The sequence below is a fragment of the Phoenix dactylifera genome, chromosome 6, assembly GCF_009389715.1.
Source record: "Phoenix dactylifera cultivar Barhee BC4 chromosome 6, palm_55x_up_171113_PBpolish2nd_filt_p, whole genome shotgun sequence".
NCBI lineage: Eukaryota > Viridiplantae > Streptophyta > Magnoliopsida > Arecales > Arecaceae > Phoenix > Phoenix dactylifera.
The window spans coordinates 1,806,054-1,823,396 of NC_052397.1; the positions used below are offsets into that span (position 1 = coordinate 1,806,054).

Sequence of the window (17,343 nt, forward strand, 5' to 3'; positions counted from 1 at the left end):
ATCCCTTATGTGAAAAATATGAAGATGTTAGAGTCGGAGGAGTCGGAGTCGGAGTGTTTAACCCAAAAGCCCGTAATCCAACGGCGGAAATCAGCTGTTCACGACTCCTAAAGCTCCACCCTCCCGCCGCTTGCTGATTTCACGACTCCTAAAGCCGGCCTCTGTGAATATAACGTCAGCACCCCTGGTTAAAATTAAGCGCTTCCCGGTGCGTGCTGCGCGAGGAGACCGGCCCTTTAAACCCTAAAACCTCTTCCATCGCCTCCTCTAATCTCCGTCAAACCCTAATCCGGTGCCGCCGAGCGAAATCCTGTCCTCAATTCGGGTCATGATTCCTCTCCCAAGGTATTCTGAAGCGATCTTGATTAGGTTTGATGGTTTTTTTTTTAATAATTCAATTGGTATATTGTTCTTCGTGTTAATGTAATCCCTGGTGGGCAGTTTTGCTGGATTTTCTGGAACCTTGTAATGTACCAAAGTTTCGATTCTTATTTTTTTTAATTTCATGCTTGTTTTTTAATTTGAACCATCGAGATGCATATGCTAAGCGTTCGGAGATTGATATGATCTTGAATTTATCAAAATTGGAATGGAGGGAGAACGGGAAAGATCATAAGTCTTGATTTGGACCACTGAATTCTATCGGAACCTGAATCTGGAGAGCGTCGGAATGGCGAGACCATCAAACAATCGGAAGTGTAATTTTAATTGTTGCTTTGGTTATGATAAACGTATTTATCTTTGATTGCTAACATGATAGTTGTTATGTCTGGGTCATAACGCTGGATTCATGGGTTCTGTAGTCCTGTATCGTGATGTAAACTGTTCCATTGCTACTAAATCTGAAATCGGGAAGCGTTTTTGAAAGTGCAGTTTCAGTGTTTGCCTCGACGCTTAGTGACTGTTTCGTTGCTTTCAAGTAGTGGTCCCCAACCCATGTGATGGGGATTGTGTGTGGATGCTTTGTTGGATAGTATTGGAAAGTTGGGCAAGAACAATAGGTGGTCTGATTTCCTTCCAGGGTTGCCTTTCCGGCTTCCCGAACCCCTAATTGTAGTTTGAGCTGTGGTTGCCTTAGCTGTAAGGTTATTTTTCATTAAAAGCATGATTTCCACCCTTTCATAAGGAATGTGTTGCCTTGTCTTTCTTTGTGCCTTTGTTTTTTTTTTTTTTTACCTCGAATGTGGCTTCGGTTTCGACTGTTGGGACGCGTTAGCTGGCTTCTTTGTACTGGCGAGTTTGGAGTGCCACATAGGTTTGGCTTAGTGAAGGGCCAAGTCCATGATAGTGGTATAATCCTAAATTTTTTTACTTGTATACGATGTCATAGCTTATTGAACGCTGACTGAACTTCAAACTTGAGTGTTTTGTAAACATAGTAGTGGTCACTGTTGCTAAATTGAGACTAATGAAAACAACCCATGAATTGCATCTTTTGTAATCGTAATAAATAGTAGTGGTCACTGTTGCTAAATTGAAACTAACGAAAACAACCCGTGAATTGTCTTTTGTAATCGTATTTCATGATAGTAGTCATTGGACTGAAATCTTTTAACTAATGGAAGAGTCAAAACTTTTGATTTACTGGTGTTTTGATTTGCAATAAATGTGCCCATATAGATTGTTAAAATAGTGAAACCCAGTTAGAACAACCCAAGAATTATGACTTACTATAGCTGTGCATCATTATATAAGCCATTGAACTAAACTTCAAACTAGAGAGTGTTGGAATGATGAACCAATGGAACATTATAGTTTTGCTAATTCTTTTTTGTTTTTAATCAATGTATCCACAATTGGTTGCATTCGAATAGTGAAGCCTACTTGGAGTAACCAATTGATGATGGATTCTATAGTGATGAGGGTGAGTGTTGTAGTTGTTTGATCAATGGCTTGTCAAGTGCTATCATCTGATGGTTGTTTGATCAATTCTATATTGACAATTCCATGTGGACTGTTGGTTGTCACCATATTTGATTTCGCCACAAAGTGCACTATGGGTTGATGTAACTTCTTGTCATTATAACAAAGGTTTTCTATCCCTGACTGTCTTGGCAATATGGTGCTGGACAGGAGAGAGACCAGGTCCTGAGACTCATCAGGGATCCCAGGTCTCTCTAGAGCAGGTCATCCGAGTCCCTGTTGATGGCAATGGATCAGGACAGTTCCATCCTAGAGATGTTCTAACTTTCCAAGACATCAAATTTTTTTATTTTATTTTATTTATTTTGTTGGACTAATTTGGGACCATTCTCAAACTAGGACGGACCCTGGATGTGGGACTTAATTTCTTTATTATAACATTGATTTGAGTTTAATTTCTTAATTATAACATTGATTTGAGGTGTATGACCATCTTGGCTGTCTGGTCACCAATTCATTTTTCATTGTCTATGATTTTAGTTCTGATTGTTAGTTTCATTAATTAACAGAATGATCTGAATGTTGATACCATGAATTATGCATCTTAGGTGACTAAGTAGCTATGATGGCTGAGATCTCGCATGAGAGGGCTTCGACAAATTTGCCAGATCAAGACAATCGGGGCATGCCAGGTCCTGTCTTCTGTCACAATGGCAACACTTTGCGATCTCTTTTACAGGTTGGAGGAGATATTCTGCGTTTGTGGGATATGCATCCTGAGACGTCCACCGTACGTGCCATCATACGTGGTAAAATGTAAGTAGGTTTAACTATTGAAGCTCCATTCACCCGTGAAAGTTCTGATTTTATGAAACACTTATGTTAACTATTATTTATAGTTGATGGTATCTATATATTGAAATGCAATTCCTTACCAGGTGTTACCGCGTTGGTTATCGTTCCATTCAAATTTGAACGAAGCATTTTACAGAATACTCTAGCCAAGCATGAAAATGAAAAGAATTTTTTTATTTATACATTGTGGAATAAATTTTCTTTGGTTGAAAATTTGTACATTATAAATCTCACTACCATGTTTCAATAATCTTTTATTCATTTTTTTGCAGTTTAAAATATTTAAACAAGAAACCATACTGTTATGGATGGGTGGAGAACAGAGAAAAACTTGCCCAAGTTTTGGACGAAAAACTTTTTGCAAGAGCTGATTCGCAGGTTTGTCACATTTTACTCAGAAATATACACGCTATCTCACTCCTTTTTTTCCCTTTTGACTGTCTTCATAGTCTTGAGTCAGGAATAGCGGATTTTTATTTAACCCATCCCCATTATCTGGTGCCTTCAGTTCTAAATTGGACTGGTTGCCCATCTTTGAATCATGCCACTCCGATTTAGTATTGGATCTGAATTAACAGAACACTGCGACATGGAGGGGAGGTGGGGTACATTTTTGTTTCTGCATTATGGGTTTTTCTTGGTTTAGGGTGTTGTATGTTTCTCAGTCTGCCTAAACTCAAGCAAGAAAAAAAATGTTTGGCACACAGCTGATATAAGATGCTACTCCCCAGCTTCTGAGTCTTGACCATAATGAATGTCTAAGATGGATTTGCAGAACTGATTTTAGTTAATTGACATGGTGTTTCTTGGTCATGATTATGGCTACAGTTTTGGCACTTTGTTGTTACTGTTACCGTTTAAGATTATCAAGATTGTCATGATGAGCAGTAATCTTTGATTGCATATTTTAGTTCAGTCATCCCTTTTTTGCATCTTTTGGAATATTACAAACTAATGTTTGTTTTTATGCATCCAGTTGCATTATATGAATCTGAGTACACTGGAAAGCAGACTGGATGATTTGCTTAGGGATGAAAGAAAAGATGCAGCTTGCCATGTTTCTTCATCATCAATAGGCTCAACGACATGGAGCTCAGAAATGCCACAAAATATAGAAGCATCTTCTCCAGCTCCTTTCCATAACACAGGTCAGTGCATGATAAAAGCTTATCACAGGTCATAGTTCCTCGTTGAACGCCAATCTATTTCCCAGCTCAGTGCGTGATAATGGCTTATTGACCTCTCACAGTAAATTGAAAACTGTATGGCAATGATTTTATTAAGTTCTCAGTATTATTCTAACTTCACAATCACAAAACTTACTTTTGCAGGATATCAACCTAATGAACACCATCGCATAGTTGCCAGCGTGTCTCTTGGTTCTGATGGGAATGCTATACCTTGGCCAGAAGGTATACCAGGACCTCACATTTCCAAACCAGTGTACGCATCATCTAGACATGGTACCGGGCATAGTGATTCCAATGATGATGTTGGGATGTCACCAAAGCAGTATACTGGATGCCACAACAACCTTGTGTTAAATAGCCTTGGTGATAAAGCGAGGCCTAGCATGTCTGAGATTCCTTCTTACAGAATTGCTAATGGAGTTCTCAATGCTGGGCTAGTTCATCCCAGAAATGTTGTTGAAGCAAATGATGAAGCAGCAGCATCTGAAGGATGCATGGAGTCCCGTTTCTATGGTAAGTTTCTAAGCCCTCTATAGCTGGATTTCGAGCAGATATGCAACAGTTAAGTCAAACAAATGTCATCTGGAATCTTCATTTCTCTAATTTAAATTCTTGACTTGAGTTGACAGGGGATATGCATTGGATGCCTGATAGCAAATCATCTCCTTCTGGAATGTCAGATATACCTCTATCATCTTTTGGTTTGAGTGGGAATTATGGAATAATGAGCCCATCATGTTTGGAATATAAGTTGGCAATAAACTCTGGAGGTCTGCATTCTTATTCAGATCTGCAACAGTTGCTACCGGTATCTCAAAAAAGCCTTGTTGAATCACTTCATATGGGCACTAAGTCACATTCTTCAGAACAGGAAAATATTCTTCAGAATAAGCAACTACACAAGGAATCCCAACAGTCCTGTCAATGGTCTCATCTGCCACAAAAGCTGTTTGATCAGCTTCAGCTTGTTCAAAATGATCAGTATTTTCAGCAGCAACAAGTGTTGACAGATAACGGGACTTCAGGTATCCTGCAGTCAGAAAGCTTTCTAAATGGGCCAGTTCAGACGAACAGTTACAGTTTAGCAGGAGAGGTGCCACTGCAACGTCCGAGAGAACAGGATGTAACTGTGCAAAAACAAACTCCATATTCTTTTGAGAAACCTACAAGATTTCAGCTTTCTTGTTCTAATGGGGTTGCAGCTGACTGTCAATCTGAATTTCCACAAGGGGATAGGGAGTACCAGAAGATACACAGGATTCTATTTTTATACGACCATGTCATGACTTGTTTGAGTGAAGAGAAATGTAAATCAACTCCTTGCATGCTTATGAAACTGAAAGTTCAGCACATTTTCCATTGTAAGGACATTCACTGTACAAAACAGTGTGTTAAATATAAGAAGTTGTTTGATCATTACAGAGAGTGCCACGAAAGTTTATGTGGTATTTGTGCTCCTGTTAGAATGAGATTGAAAAATGTTTCACAGGGCACTATTGCTGTTACAAAGACTGCTTTTCCCACTGTTGATACGGTAGAGTGTAAACAACCTCCATTGAAACGTATCAAGTCAGATCAGTCTTCTCTCTCTTATTCTGTGCAAAGTGAAACTTGTTGGTTATTATCACCAGGCATGGGTTGCACCCATCAATCTCCCCAGGAGGTGCTCCAAGCATGCCATGATGTGAGCATGTCTGTTAATAGTATCAAAACATATACTGAGAGTAGAAAGTCAATATCAGAGGCATCTGCAACTTCCTCTTTGGAGAACCAGGCGAACTCATGTGAGACTAAGTTTGAGGATCCAAAGGTGGCCACTAAGGTACATTCTGGTGTTGAGCCTGTTAGTGCAGGACAGATTGTTTCTCATTGTGAACAAGATCACGCAGAGGTTCAGATTGAGGCTGCTAAGGTTGAGCTGGAGGCAGAGAGTAAGGTTACTGCATCATCAGTTCTCGATGCGATAGGAACAAAGCTGGGAAAGCCAAAGCCAAGAGGTGTTTCACTACTTGATACATTCACTCCTGAAACAATTAGGGAGCACATCAGGAGTCTTGAGCAATGCATTGGTCAGGTAAGTTGCTAGTCTGATGAAACTAGATTAAAACGCTACATGCTGGTGAGCTGGAGACTTTTTCCATTTTTAGTTGTAGGTATTTTACTTAATAAGAAAGTACATCTCATGTTACGAATTTTATATTTTGTAATATATGCTACATCAGAAAGATGCACAGAAACATCATAATCTATATGTACTTGAGATCATCAAATGAGGGCTGGAATTGGCTGTCAGCGGGATCTAAACAAGAATCAACTGTTTAGGTCAAGCACGAAGATGCATTAGTCTGTATCCAGTCAAAGACTCCTTAGATACTTGGACCTTGTCAGTTCTGTTTGGGTTGATCTTAGTCTTACCTACAATGAAGTTAAACAAAAATGTGTTCTTACTTTATAATTCTCATTAGAATCTTCATGGCAGGTATAAGTAATAAATCTAAAAGTCTCTTGGCATCTGTCTACATTCCCTAGTTGGTTGCAATGGAAGCATCTTCTGCCAAACAATAACAATTGCTCCTGCCAATCCACCACCCTCCTTTTTTCTCCCATATAACCTCTATCATGCTATTTTGAGCTCTAATTTTAATAGACCTTGCTTGAAACCTACTTCATATGCTACACCATGAAAATTTTCAAGGAGCTTAAAGACTACAGCAATTATATTGCAAAGTGTTGTTCATGATTGCATTTTAAATCTTTAGTTTCGTTTGCAATATTACGTGCCAATGAAACAAACCTTCAATATGAATAGCCTAAAATGTACGCCTGAAATGTATGTTACATGATAAATATTGCCATATTATTGCTATGGGTATAGCCTATAGTTCATGTGATCATCATGGTGCTTTTGTGATTGCCATGAGTATAAATGCAGCTTATTATCAAGAATATAAAGTTGTAAACTATGACGAGAACTAGAATACAGACTTGCTCATCTATTGCTCAACTCCCTTCAGCATTTATGATATCCGATCAATGGCGCATTTGAAGTTTTACTTTGCTCACTTTCCTCTTCATTTTCTTTCAGAGCAAACCAGAGGCAGAAAAGGTTGAAGGGGTGGAACTCTCGGTGGATCAGAATTCGTGCAGCTTGTGTGGGATGGACAAACTTCTTTTTGAACCACCTCCTAGATATTGTGCATCTTGTTCTAAGCAAATTAATCCTAAGGGAGTGTATTACTCTACAAGAAATGTCAACATGACAATTGGAAGTGATGCGAGGATCTCTTTTTGTAGTAAATGCTACAATTGTTCTGGTGACAATGTCAAGATTGGTGGAGAAGATATTCCAAAGTTGAATTTGGAGAGGAAATGGAATTATGCTGAAACAGATGCTGAAACTGAATGGGTGTGGACCTATTGTTTTACTATGCTAGTACTACTTGTTATTTGTATAATAAGGCATCCCTAATGTTTTCTTTGTAATGCATTCTCCAGTGGGTCCAATGTGATAAGTGCCTAGCTTGGCAGCATCAAATCTGTGCTCTTTTCAATGGCAAAAGGAAGGAGGCACTGCAAGCTGAGTACACTTGCCCAAATTGCTTGTTACAACAACTAGAACGCGGTGAACAAGAGCCCTTAGCACCAAGTATGGTTCCTGGGGTAAAGGACTTGCCGACAACCATGATGAGTGACCATATAGAGCAATGGCTTTTCAGGCGCCTCAAAGAAGAGCGGCAAGAAAGGGCAAATAATTTGGGAAAGAATTTTTATGAGGTAAAATTTACATCATCTTGCTCCTTTGTCATTTGTTAAGGATCCATGGATTATAGATACCTCCTCCGTTGAACTTATTGCGATCTTTTATGTGTTTAAGTAAATGCAAAAGATTAGGGTGACCATAAACAAAATTTCTAATTGTTGCTGTGGTTACTATTTGATTCCTTTGCTACTTCAAGGTACCTTTGGGTGCACATAGAGATCATATCTTAGCAGCAATTATTTGATTTTGATTTTTTTTGGGAAAAAAATGAGATTTGCTATTGGACATGTTTGGTTGGCAGAAAATAACACCTTGCAATACTTGCTATTTTTCTGGATCCTTTTAGTTGACATCTAGGGCCTTTCTCCAACTTAGACATGAACTGGGACTCTCCACAGTCATGCTAAGGATTTGGCTTAAAGAACACCCACCATGAGATACTTGTCTGGTTGCAATGCTAATTTGAATATTATATGGGTGGCAAGCAACATTGAATTAGATTATAAATATTTTGCAGTTTTTAAAAATCATAAAATTATTGACTTATAATTAGATGTTTTGAGAATGTAGTCAATTAAACATCGAACTGCAGCCTCACATAACATTCTCAAGATATGATGAAATGTTATAATTAAGCAATGATCACTATTTGATAATTCAGCATTACGACTGCTACTGTCAGCTTCGGCAACCGACTGGATTTGTCCCATCCTTAGTTTCGGTAGATAATATGTATGGATATATGTACATTCATATAGATGTAGATTTATGTATGTCTGTGTGTATGAATATATATATATATATATATATGTGTGTGTGTGTGTGTGTGTGTGTGTACATATGTGTGTGTGTGTGTGTGTGTATATATATATATATACATGTTAAAGAATTTAATTTGAGAAACCACCTATTAATCGTAATCTTTACATATTAAACATATATAAAAAGATATTAATGCTTAGATCACCAAAAAACATGGTCTTCTATCATTTTAACTGCACATTTGTATACCTACTTGAGACATAGATTAGAGACCATGAGAACATGTGATTTTTGGTTTCTACACATTTTTAGTGCCACTAGATCTCAAGCAATGGTGTGGATCCTCGATTTAGATGCCCCATTATTGATATTGGGCATGAGAAGGGTAGATACCTTCTCCGCTTGAGAGGAGCAAAGTCTATCATATGCATACATACATATTTGTACACGTTCTCCTCTTGAGAAGTAGATACCTTCTTCTCTTGAGAGAAGTGGATATATATGAGTACATGTGTGTGTATGTATTTATGTATGTATACATATATGTATGTATATCTCTGTATTATATTATTAAATGAGAGATGTATATGCCATTCTAAATTCTGTTTGTCAAATTATGTGACCAAAATGCCCTTTGTTCCTCTATTCACAAATATCTGCGAAGAAAATATGAAGTTAGATATTTAATCCATGTGCACATTTTCACTTATTTCTGCCCATCTATCTCTCATCTACATAGTTTCTCTTAGACATCCAAACTAATTGGATTCTCTCTACCCATCTCTCATCTAAATCCCCAACCGATTTTACTCTTTTTTAATTTTAGAGGTTTTCCTCTAATCCTTGTATTTTATCTTTCTTATTCTCTAATTTCATAAATTCTTTTTTTTTATTATTTTTAACGTGCATTTCATGGGGCTGGTATGTATGTATATATGGCATGAACTTGTTCGAATTCTCTCTTAGATTACCTCCCATATTTCTGAATTGGATGTTACAATGCAAGAGCTACATATATTGAATATCAACATGGTCTTGAAAACAAGAAATAGTAAGAGAGGTCTGGTGTTAATTGTAATTTACAATATTATATCAGGTACCAGGAGCCGAGGGTCTCACTGTTAGAGTGGTGTCATCAGTTGACAAGATATTGGAAGTGAAACAACATTTTCATGAGGTTTTTAAAGAAGAAAAATACCCTGCTGAATTTCCTTACAAATCAAAGGTATAGATCCTGAAGCACTTATCCTTGTATATGTTTTCCTTTTGTGCAAGTTGCTATTGTTATTATGCAGACAAGATAGATTAATAGTGCTTCTTGATAACCAATACCAAGCTTATTCCTTTTTTTTCAAAAAAAAAAAATTCAGGCTATTCTACTGTTTCAGAAGATTGAAGGTGCAGATGTTTGTCTTTTTGGCATGTATGTTCAAGAATATGGATCTGACTGTGCACGCCCAAACCAAAGGCGTGTGTGCCTTTCATATATAGATTCTGTCAAATATTTCAGGCCTGAAATAAAATCTGTGACTGGGGAGGCATTACGGACCTTTGTTTATCATGAAATTCTGGTATGAATAGATTATACTTTTACAGCCTTGCGAGTTGCGAATCTACACTGCAACTGTTCTTTTATCGTGAAGGGTTTATGTGAAAAAGAAGACTGATATGATCTTCATATATTTCTTGTCAGATAGGGTACCTTGATTACTGCAAGAAACGGGGGTTTACTAGCTGCTATATATGGGCCTGTCCATCTCTGAAGCGGGATGATTATATTCTGTACTGTCATCCTACTACACAGAAGATGCCAAAATCTGATAAACTTCGAGAATGGTGAGCCTCAAACATGTAAACACGTATGGCTGTAGGCCTAGTTTTTTATGGTCCTAATTCCTATCACCTTCAGGTACCAGGCAATGATAAAGAAGGCTACAAAGCAGAAAGTTGTTGCGGAGCACTCCAATTTATATGATCATTTTTTTGTACCTACCAGTGAATGTAAGGCCAAAGTTACTGCAGTTCGTTTGCCGTATTTTGATAGTGATTACTGGCCAGGAGAAGCAGAGATACTTCTGCAGAAAGGAGATGATAGTGTTTCACAGAAGAAGGGGACAAAAGCAGCAATTGAAAGGGCGCTAAGGGCTGCCAGACGTGATTCTCCAATTGGAAACCCTAAGGATATTCTTCTAATGCACCAAGTATTTTTTTGTCCCTAAATCGTTAAGTTTATATTTGCTATTACTTCAATTTGTAGGTGTATTTCAAGTATGCTGTTCTAAATTTTGTTGGTTGTGGCTGTTGCTTTCCTTGTTGTTAAGAGGTTTACATCAGCAAATTCAGCTTTTATTCCCTCGAGGGTCCATATTGGTCTTTAATTATATAATAATTAATACGTCTACAACCATGAACAACATGGCTCATTTAATTTTGTTCTGCTGTCTTAGCAAGGGCTGCATCATTTATCAGTCAAGCCTTTCAAAATCAAATTCCTATTTAGGTTTTGTCAGGTCCCTTTCCTTTTGTATGCACAAATCTGAGTCCACCTTTGTCGCTGTAATTTCCTTGAACTTCGTTACAGATTTTCGTACCATGTCAGTATGTATTCCATCACTGTATCCTTTATCAGTGTCATTTCTTGGTGAATGTGCGTACTATTTGTGAGACCTGATTTTCTTTTTTGAACTTGGAGAATATAGTGCAATAGATTTCTGTTTCATATCTGTTCATACAATTTTTAGATTTTAATTACCTTCATATCTTTTTATTATTTCTAATTACACAATTTTATTACATCTTGTATTTCATCAGCTTGGAGAAATCATCCGCCCCATGAAGGAAGACTTCATAATGGTCCATTTGCAGCATAAGTGCAAGTATTGCTGTCGGCCTATTGTGTCTGGAAAACAGTGGGTTTGCACTGTTTGCAAAAACTTTCAACTTTGTGAAGAGTAAGTACATTTTGTAACCTTGTGCTTTGCTCAAAAATTGAAGGTCCATTCTCTTGATTTCGTTTTAATTTTAATGGCCATTTTAAGGAACTTAAATGAATAAGGTGTGATACTATCAATGCCTAGATATTGTTTGTACAGTCTCTTGAGAGTTGAGACCAGTCCTTTAAATTTATTACGTGATTACTAACCTTAATTTCTCTTTGCGTGCTGCATTGGCCCAAAATATGTGGTTTTGCTTGGATTTTGTTAACTGAATTTTCATGATCTTAAATAGTTCATTACATTATTACATGGTTTGATAAAAATCAAATTTTTGGGTTGTAGTTTTCAGAATTGACAATTGCATTAGCTTTCCTACTTACCTATGTGTTTGAATGTAGACAAATAAGATGAGAAAGGGAAGCCATGGGAAGCTGTAGAGGATGAAAGCTAGATGGGACTATGAAAGTAAGCTTCTGTGTGGAGTGGAGCGATGGTGATGGCATCAATATTTGTAATCAAGTGCTTGTGTGATAATCCTGCCCAGGAGTGGCTTTACTATTAAGCTTAGGCCTTGGTGTAGGTCTGGCTAATAGAGCTTAGATCATCAAGTGGAATCATCAAACACAAGGCAATCCGCCATTTTGTCTTTTTAGGATAAACCAAAGTCGTCAATCGATTGTTTAAGAAGATGATGTGGATCAGGATGCCTCAAGAGGGGTGTTTGAAGAGACTAGGTGCGCTTCCAAGAGGAGGCAGAGACAAGCTGCAATTAGTTTATATGCCTATACTGATCCATGAAGATCAAGTAGAATAATGTTCTTTTTTTTTCTAATGGAACTAGGTTAGGAAAAAACCTGGACAAAATTGGGTTTGGGGGGGGGGGGGATACCAACCGCCAATGACTTTACCAACTGCAACTAATTGACGCTCTCATCAAGTAGAATCATGTATTGCATTACAATTAGGACTGCCTTAAGGTGGCTATAGTATATCCTCAGGTTCAGGAACCTGTTTTGTGCTATTTGTGAACTCAGGTTTTATTGGCCTGGCTTCTTTTCAAGATTACATCAATCCTTGTAGCTTTCTAATGCTTACTAATGATCAATTTCAAAATATCTTTCTTAGATTCATTTCTTTTGCTTTTTATGTTTAACTAATGTTTGGTTTGTGCTTAGAACTTGGGATAAAGATGAATAGCTGTGATCCATGGATGAGAGAGACCTCCTTCTATTTATATTATATTATTACTGGATTTCTTTAGGAGATTAGGCATTTTTTTTGGAATTTGGGACTCTTTAAAGTATTAGTTCATTTGGAGTCTTTAAAACCTTCTTCTTAAGGTAGAAAGAAGAGCAAGAGTGTCTTTTGGGAGAAAATATGGCAACACAAAAATAAAAAATACTAGTTGGTGGGAGGCACTCGGTTAATGGGTATTTGGAGACTGATAAACATATGAACATGCCCTTCTAGTTGCAAAAAAGAAAAAAGTGCAGCTACAAAGTGCAGCGACTAACAAAAGAAAAGTCTAGTAATGAAAAGTTTCTCCAATGAAACAGTAGAGATGTGCAGTCATAGTATAGTGTGATAAATTTTAGACTGTGAATATACCACTAAGGGCAAAAATTCATTAACTTAGCAAAAGTATGAGAGATTGACATTGAAGACTAGAAGATAAAGAATAGAGGGAATCGGTTAAAAATCGTTGGCAGAATCTTGATGATTTGGCAAAATCCAGGAAAATTTCAGAGAACCATGGATTAGTTGCAAAATTTCAAGGACTCCTAATAGAATAATATAGACCAATATAAAATTGTAAAGCCTCTTGCAAATAATTTGAGCATCATCATAAACTTATTTAATGAGTCAACCTGTCAAGGAATGTTGTTACTAGGCAATATGGTATGTTTTATTTCTAAATATCTGTATATTGTGCTTCATGTGTCAAGTTAGCTAATACCAATATTCATCTGGATGCACAAACACGTGAGTGTGACTGAGATGTAGAAAAACATTTTTATTGTCCATTATAAAAGTATCCAACATTGTCTACGTAAGGGAAGGTTCATGTTGCTAAGCATATATTTCTCGATTTTTGACAAGGTTCATATCTTCTGTGCTGTTGCATCTTGGTGCTCAGAAAAGTGAGGCACTGCATGGTACTTTCATTATGTAACTGATTAATATTTGCAAGATACGTGATGAGATTTTGAGTTAGGTTTTTGCCTTTATAGATCTACTTTTGATGTTTGAACAAGTTGTATCACCTCAATCTATTGTTCCTGATAATTCCTGAAGCCATTGTTCAATGAGATAGTGTTTCCATATTGGCAATGAATAGTGATTCTCATCATACCTTTCTAAGATTTGCCTTCTGAGTTTTTTTGAAGTGTTAGAACCATCAATTCTGAAATGCAGTTAAGTTATATCGTATGGTAAGTTTTTGTAACCTAGGGAAGTAATTGTAATCAAGGTATGCCATATCGGTACTAGGCCCCATACCGATGCCACCTTGTTATTGTGTCGATACGTCCAGTACGGGGGGTGGTTCGGCGTACAGAGTGTTGGTGTGCCTTCTGTGTTGTACCAATACCGAACCGGTATAATGGGTACACCTTGTAACGCCCGGTTTGATACAGTATGGCATATCATGATTGCACTTTTTCTATCTATTTCATTTTTTATCAAGCTTATGTTTAACAGTTCTTGTCATTGATTTTATTTCACTCAGGTGCCATTACGAAGAGCAGAATCTTGAAAAAAAGGATAGGCATCCTGTTACTGCAAGAGAAAAACACTCGTTTGAATTAGTGAGTACCTAAATGCTGTTTCATCTTGTAATTGCATACGTTCTAGTTTTCTAATTCTGCATGATTATTTCAGGTTGAGGTGGAAAAGGCTCGTGCAGATACAGACGATAAAGATGCAATAATACAGAGTGAATTTTTCGACTGTAGAACTGTATTTTTGAGTCTCTGTCAAGGCAACCAATACCAATTTGATACCCTCCGTCGGGCAAAACATTCAACAATGATGATCCTTTATCACCTGCATACTCCGACTGCACCTGCTCTTGCATCCTCATGCACCATCTGTCATTGTGATGTAGATACAGCTCGGAGCTGGCATTGCATGATCTGCCCCGATTATGATTTATGTGATTCCTGCTATCAGAGGGAAGGAACTGCCTGCCATGATCATAAACTGATAAGTCATGCCACGAAGGCTGACAGTGGCATGCTCCAGAAGAAAGGGGCTCAGCAAAAGGTAGCTGTGCAGGTATTTTCTTTATGTTACTATATTGCAATAAATTTGGCTTCTAAGGTATAATCACCCCACCAGGCACTCGCCTGATTTGCTTCCCTTGAGCAGGGAACAAAAATTAGTCCTGAATAGGGCTTACTAGTGAGCCTCATGATCTGTTCTTCCATAAATTTTTTTTTTCCTTTTTTAATAATTTTGATGCTTTAAGCCTTAAAGGGTGTCTTGTAGCTTCCAGTATAGGATTTTGATGGTTCATCATTTGCGGAAAGTAACACAAGTTATTTGTTTTACCTGGATAACATAGCTGATAATTAATATGCATTTGGACCAAAACATAAATATCCTCAATCCAAGTAAGATTACAAGTTGGGTGAATATCAAAATATGAAAGTATATAATTAAAGTAGAGGCATTCAGATATTCTGGTATTTCTTGTTTGGAAGAGTTGAAATTGAACTTCAGTGTTTAGCTGTCCTGCTGTTGAATACTTACATTCGATGCATCTTTATACATCATTTCTGCTATATTATTATCCATTTGTATGTGTGTCGTCAAATCGAAGTGCATATTTGAAGTATTGATCTTGCTGATAAATTTGTGCATCTGTTTGTTCGGATTCTCTCCAAAGTTATATGGAACTAAAGCCTCTATACTTCTGCTTTGAAACTTTGTAGGTATATATTAAAGAAAATTGAAATAAAGATAGAACTACAGCATAGATCTTTAAGATAATTGTCTCCTAGTAAATCATTTTTTCTAGGTTTAGATTTAGAATATATGCTCATGACAAGATGTTATTGGCAAATGATGCTTAACAAAAACATGCATGTAACATAAATATGCTTGGACTTCCTGTCACAATTCGTTTCTGCCCTAGCCTCCATTTCAAACCTTGTCTAATTTTATACATACCTCACATGTAAACATTATTTTTAACTATATTTAAGAACAGTTTGCCCCAGTCTGGGTAATACAGTCAGGAAAAAAAAATCCGAAGGCGAAAACTCTACCGCCCTTGCATATAGATAAAAGTGCTATTGTCTCGAATTTGTTATAACCTCTTTTCAACAGCCTGTTCTACTTTGGATACAGAGTTTCATAATATTATTACATTTGTAACATGGGAGTTCTCTTTTCTGTGAAGTATAGAAGACAGTTGTGTGGTCTGCTAACAATGTACTTGTTTCTGAGCAGAATATGCTTGATGCTTTGGTGCATGCCTCGACTTGCCGTGAGCCTCATTGCTTATATCCATCTTGTTACAAAATCAAACTGCTCTTCCACCATGGTAGGGAATGCAAGACCCGTGCCAGTGGAGGTTGCCTTCCCTGCAAAAAGATTTGGTATCTTCTCCTGAAACATGCACGTGTTTGCAACAAGTCAGAATGCCGTGTTCCACGTTGCAAGTATGTATGCGTTTCAGCTCCTGATATGCTGCTTTCTTTTGAACTCCTTTTCTGAGGAATTGATTGATGTATTCTTATAATTTTAGGGATCTGAAGGATCGCGCGGGGAAGAAACAGCAGCATTCTGATTATCATCGGATAGCTGGAGCAGAGCAGAGAATCAGGCAGAAAGATGGAGAGGCTTCTGAGAGCAGTGATTGACAAAGCTCGCTGTTTGAAGTTTTTATTAGCAAGCATCAAGTGCAGATTCCAGATTATCATTTGACTTGAAATACCTGGAGTGGCAGTTTCAGCCCAGTTGTGTTTTCCAGGTGGACAGGCACTAGTGACTAGGTCCTACTGGATGGCTGGAGTCATGGAGAGTGAAGCAGCTTGAAATTGAGGTTAATTTAACCAATTGTGTAGCTATTTTGGTAAAGCAACGAAATCTTTTTCGTGGACTCAATCATAAGCCCTAGAGCACGGGAATGAATGTAGAGGAAGAGACGGCAAGGTGTTCTTTCAGCTTTCAAAATTATACAGCAAATTGTACAAATTAATTCTTATAGCATATGTGGTTGTATTGTAGCATTCTTTTTGTGTAACGAATAAATTAAGGAATAATTAATAGTATTTAAATAAAAGGAGAAAAATCGTTTGCTGCAATCAGACCTCTGATTTTCGGACCGTCCTTATTGGATTTGCAGGTGGTATTATGAGTTAATATTATAACTTTGTGGTCATTGGTAAATTGCCGTTGTTTTTCTGGAGAGGTGTCGGTATCAGTCTTTGCAATTGCTATGAACCAGATCTATTATATCATTTTTTTCATTCATGTAAGAGCAATGATGTGACCAGATTGCATTTATGGTGATCACTGAGCATCTATAGAAATCATTCTTACGGATGATAATGTACGAATCTGATGCTAATTCTTTGTAATAAATTTATATGTTAACGTGATGCATTTGCTGGCTGTATATCAAAATTTGGAATATGTTGTAATCAGTGCTGTTAGAAGTAATTGTGCATGATTAAACGTGATAAAAGAGAATTGTTACAGGGTAAGTGGTATTTTTTTTTTTTTCAAAGACTTTCTTATTTGTAATTTTCACTTTTGTTCTAGCTGGGGGGTTGGCTGCGCGTGGCGTACTAGTAGTATTTCATGTATTATTCCCAAAACTTTCTTATTTGGAGTTTTTACATTGTTATGTCTATGAAGTTGGTTGCATGCCTGCATACCTGTCAGTTATCTGGGGACTGCCACATTTTGATTTGACGGAGTTTCTGTTTCTTGCAATACATCAGGGATTACTTTAAAAAAAAAACAT

At 37.3% G+C, this 17,343-nt stretch overlaps 1 protein-coding gene across 2 annotated transcripts; it reads left to right on the forward strand.

Annotated features, from left to right (window-relative positions):
- Nucleotides 1-196: 196 nt before the first annotated feature.
- On the forward strand, nt 197-16,681 carry LOC103701953 (histone acetyltransferase HAC1-like). 2 transcript variants are annotated; one of them, XM_008784186.4, is made up of 17 exons: nt 197-345; nt 2,472-2,679; nt 2,991-3,096; nt 3,695-3,866; nt 4,050-4,421; nt 4,538-5,982; nt 6,994-7,314; nt 7,404-7,682; nt 9,527-9,655; nt 9,801-10,001; nt 10,124-10,266; nt 10,340-10,631; nt 11,242-11,381; nt 14,095-14,173; nt 14,247-14,642; nt 15,822-16,033; nt 16,120-16,681. In XM_008784186.4, exons 2-17 carry the CDS (start codon nt 2,486-2,488, stop codon nt 16,232-16,234), a joined length of 4,596 nt encoding a protein of 1,531 aa, XP_008782408.2. In that variant the 5' UTR covers nt 197-345; nt 2,472-2,485; the 3' UTR covers nt 16,235-16,681. The 2 variants fall into 2 exon arrangements, with proteins under 2 accessions (XP_008782408.2, XP_008782409.2); XM_008784187.4 differs by having other exon boundaries at nt 14,247-14,630.
- The last annotated feature ends 662 nt before the right edge of the window (nt 16,682-17,343 follow it).

Coding starts and splice junctions, on each gene's coding strand:
- LOC103701953 (XM_008784186.4), top strand. CDS start 2,486: ATGATGGCTGAGATCTCGCATGAGAGGGCTTCGACAAATTTGCCAGAT. Junction 10,267..10,339: donor TCTGATAAACTTCGAGAATG/GTGAGCCTCAAA, acceptor TATCACCTTCAG/GTACCAGGCAATGATAAAGA. Junction 16,034..16,119: donor TGCCGTGTTCCACGTTGCAA/GTATGTATGCGT, acceptor TTATAATTTTAG/GGATCTGAAGGATCGCGCGG.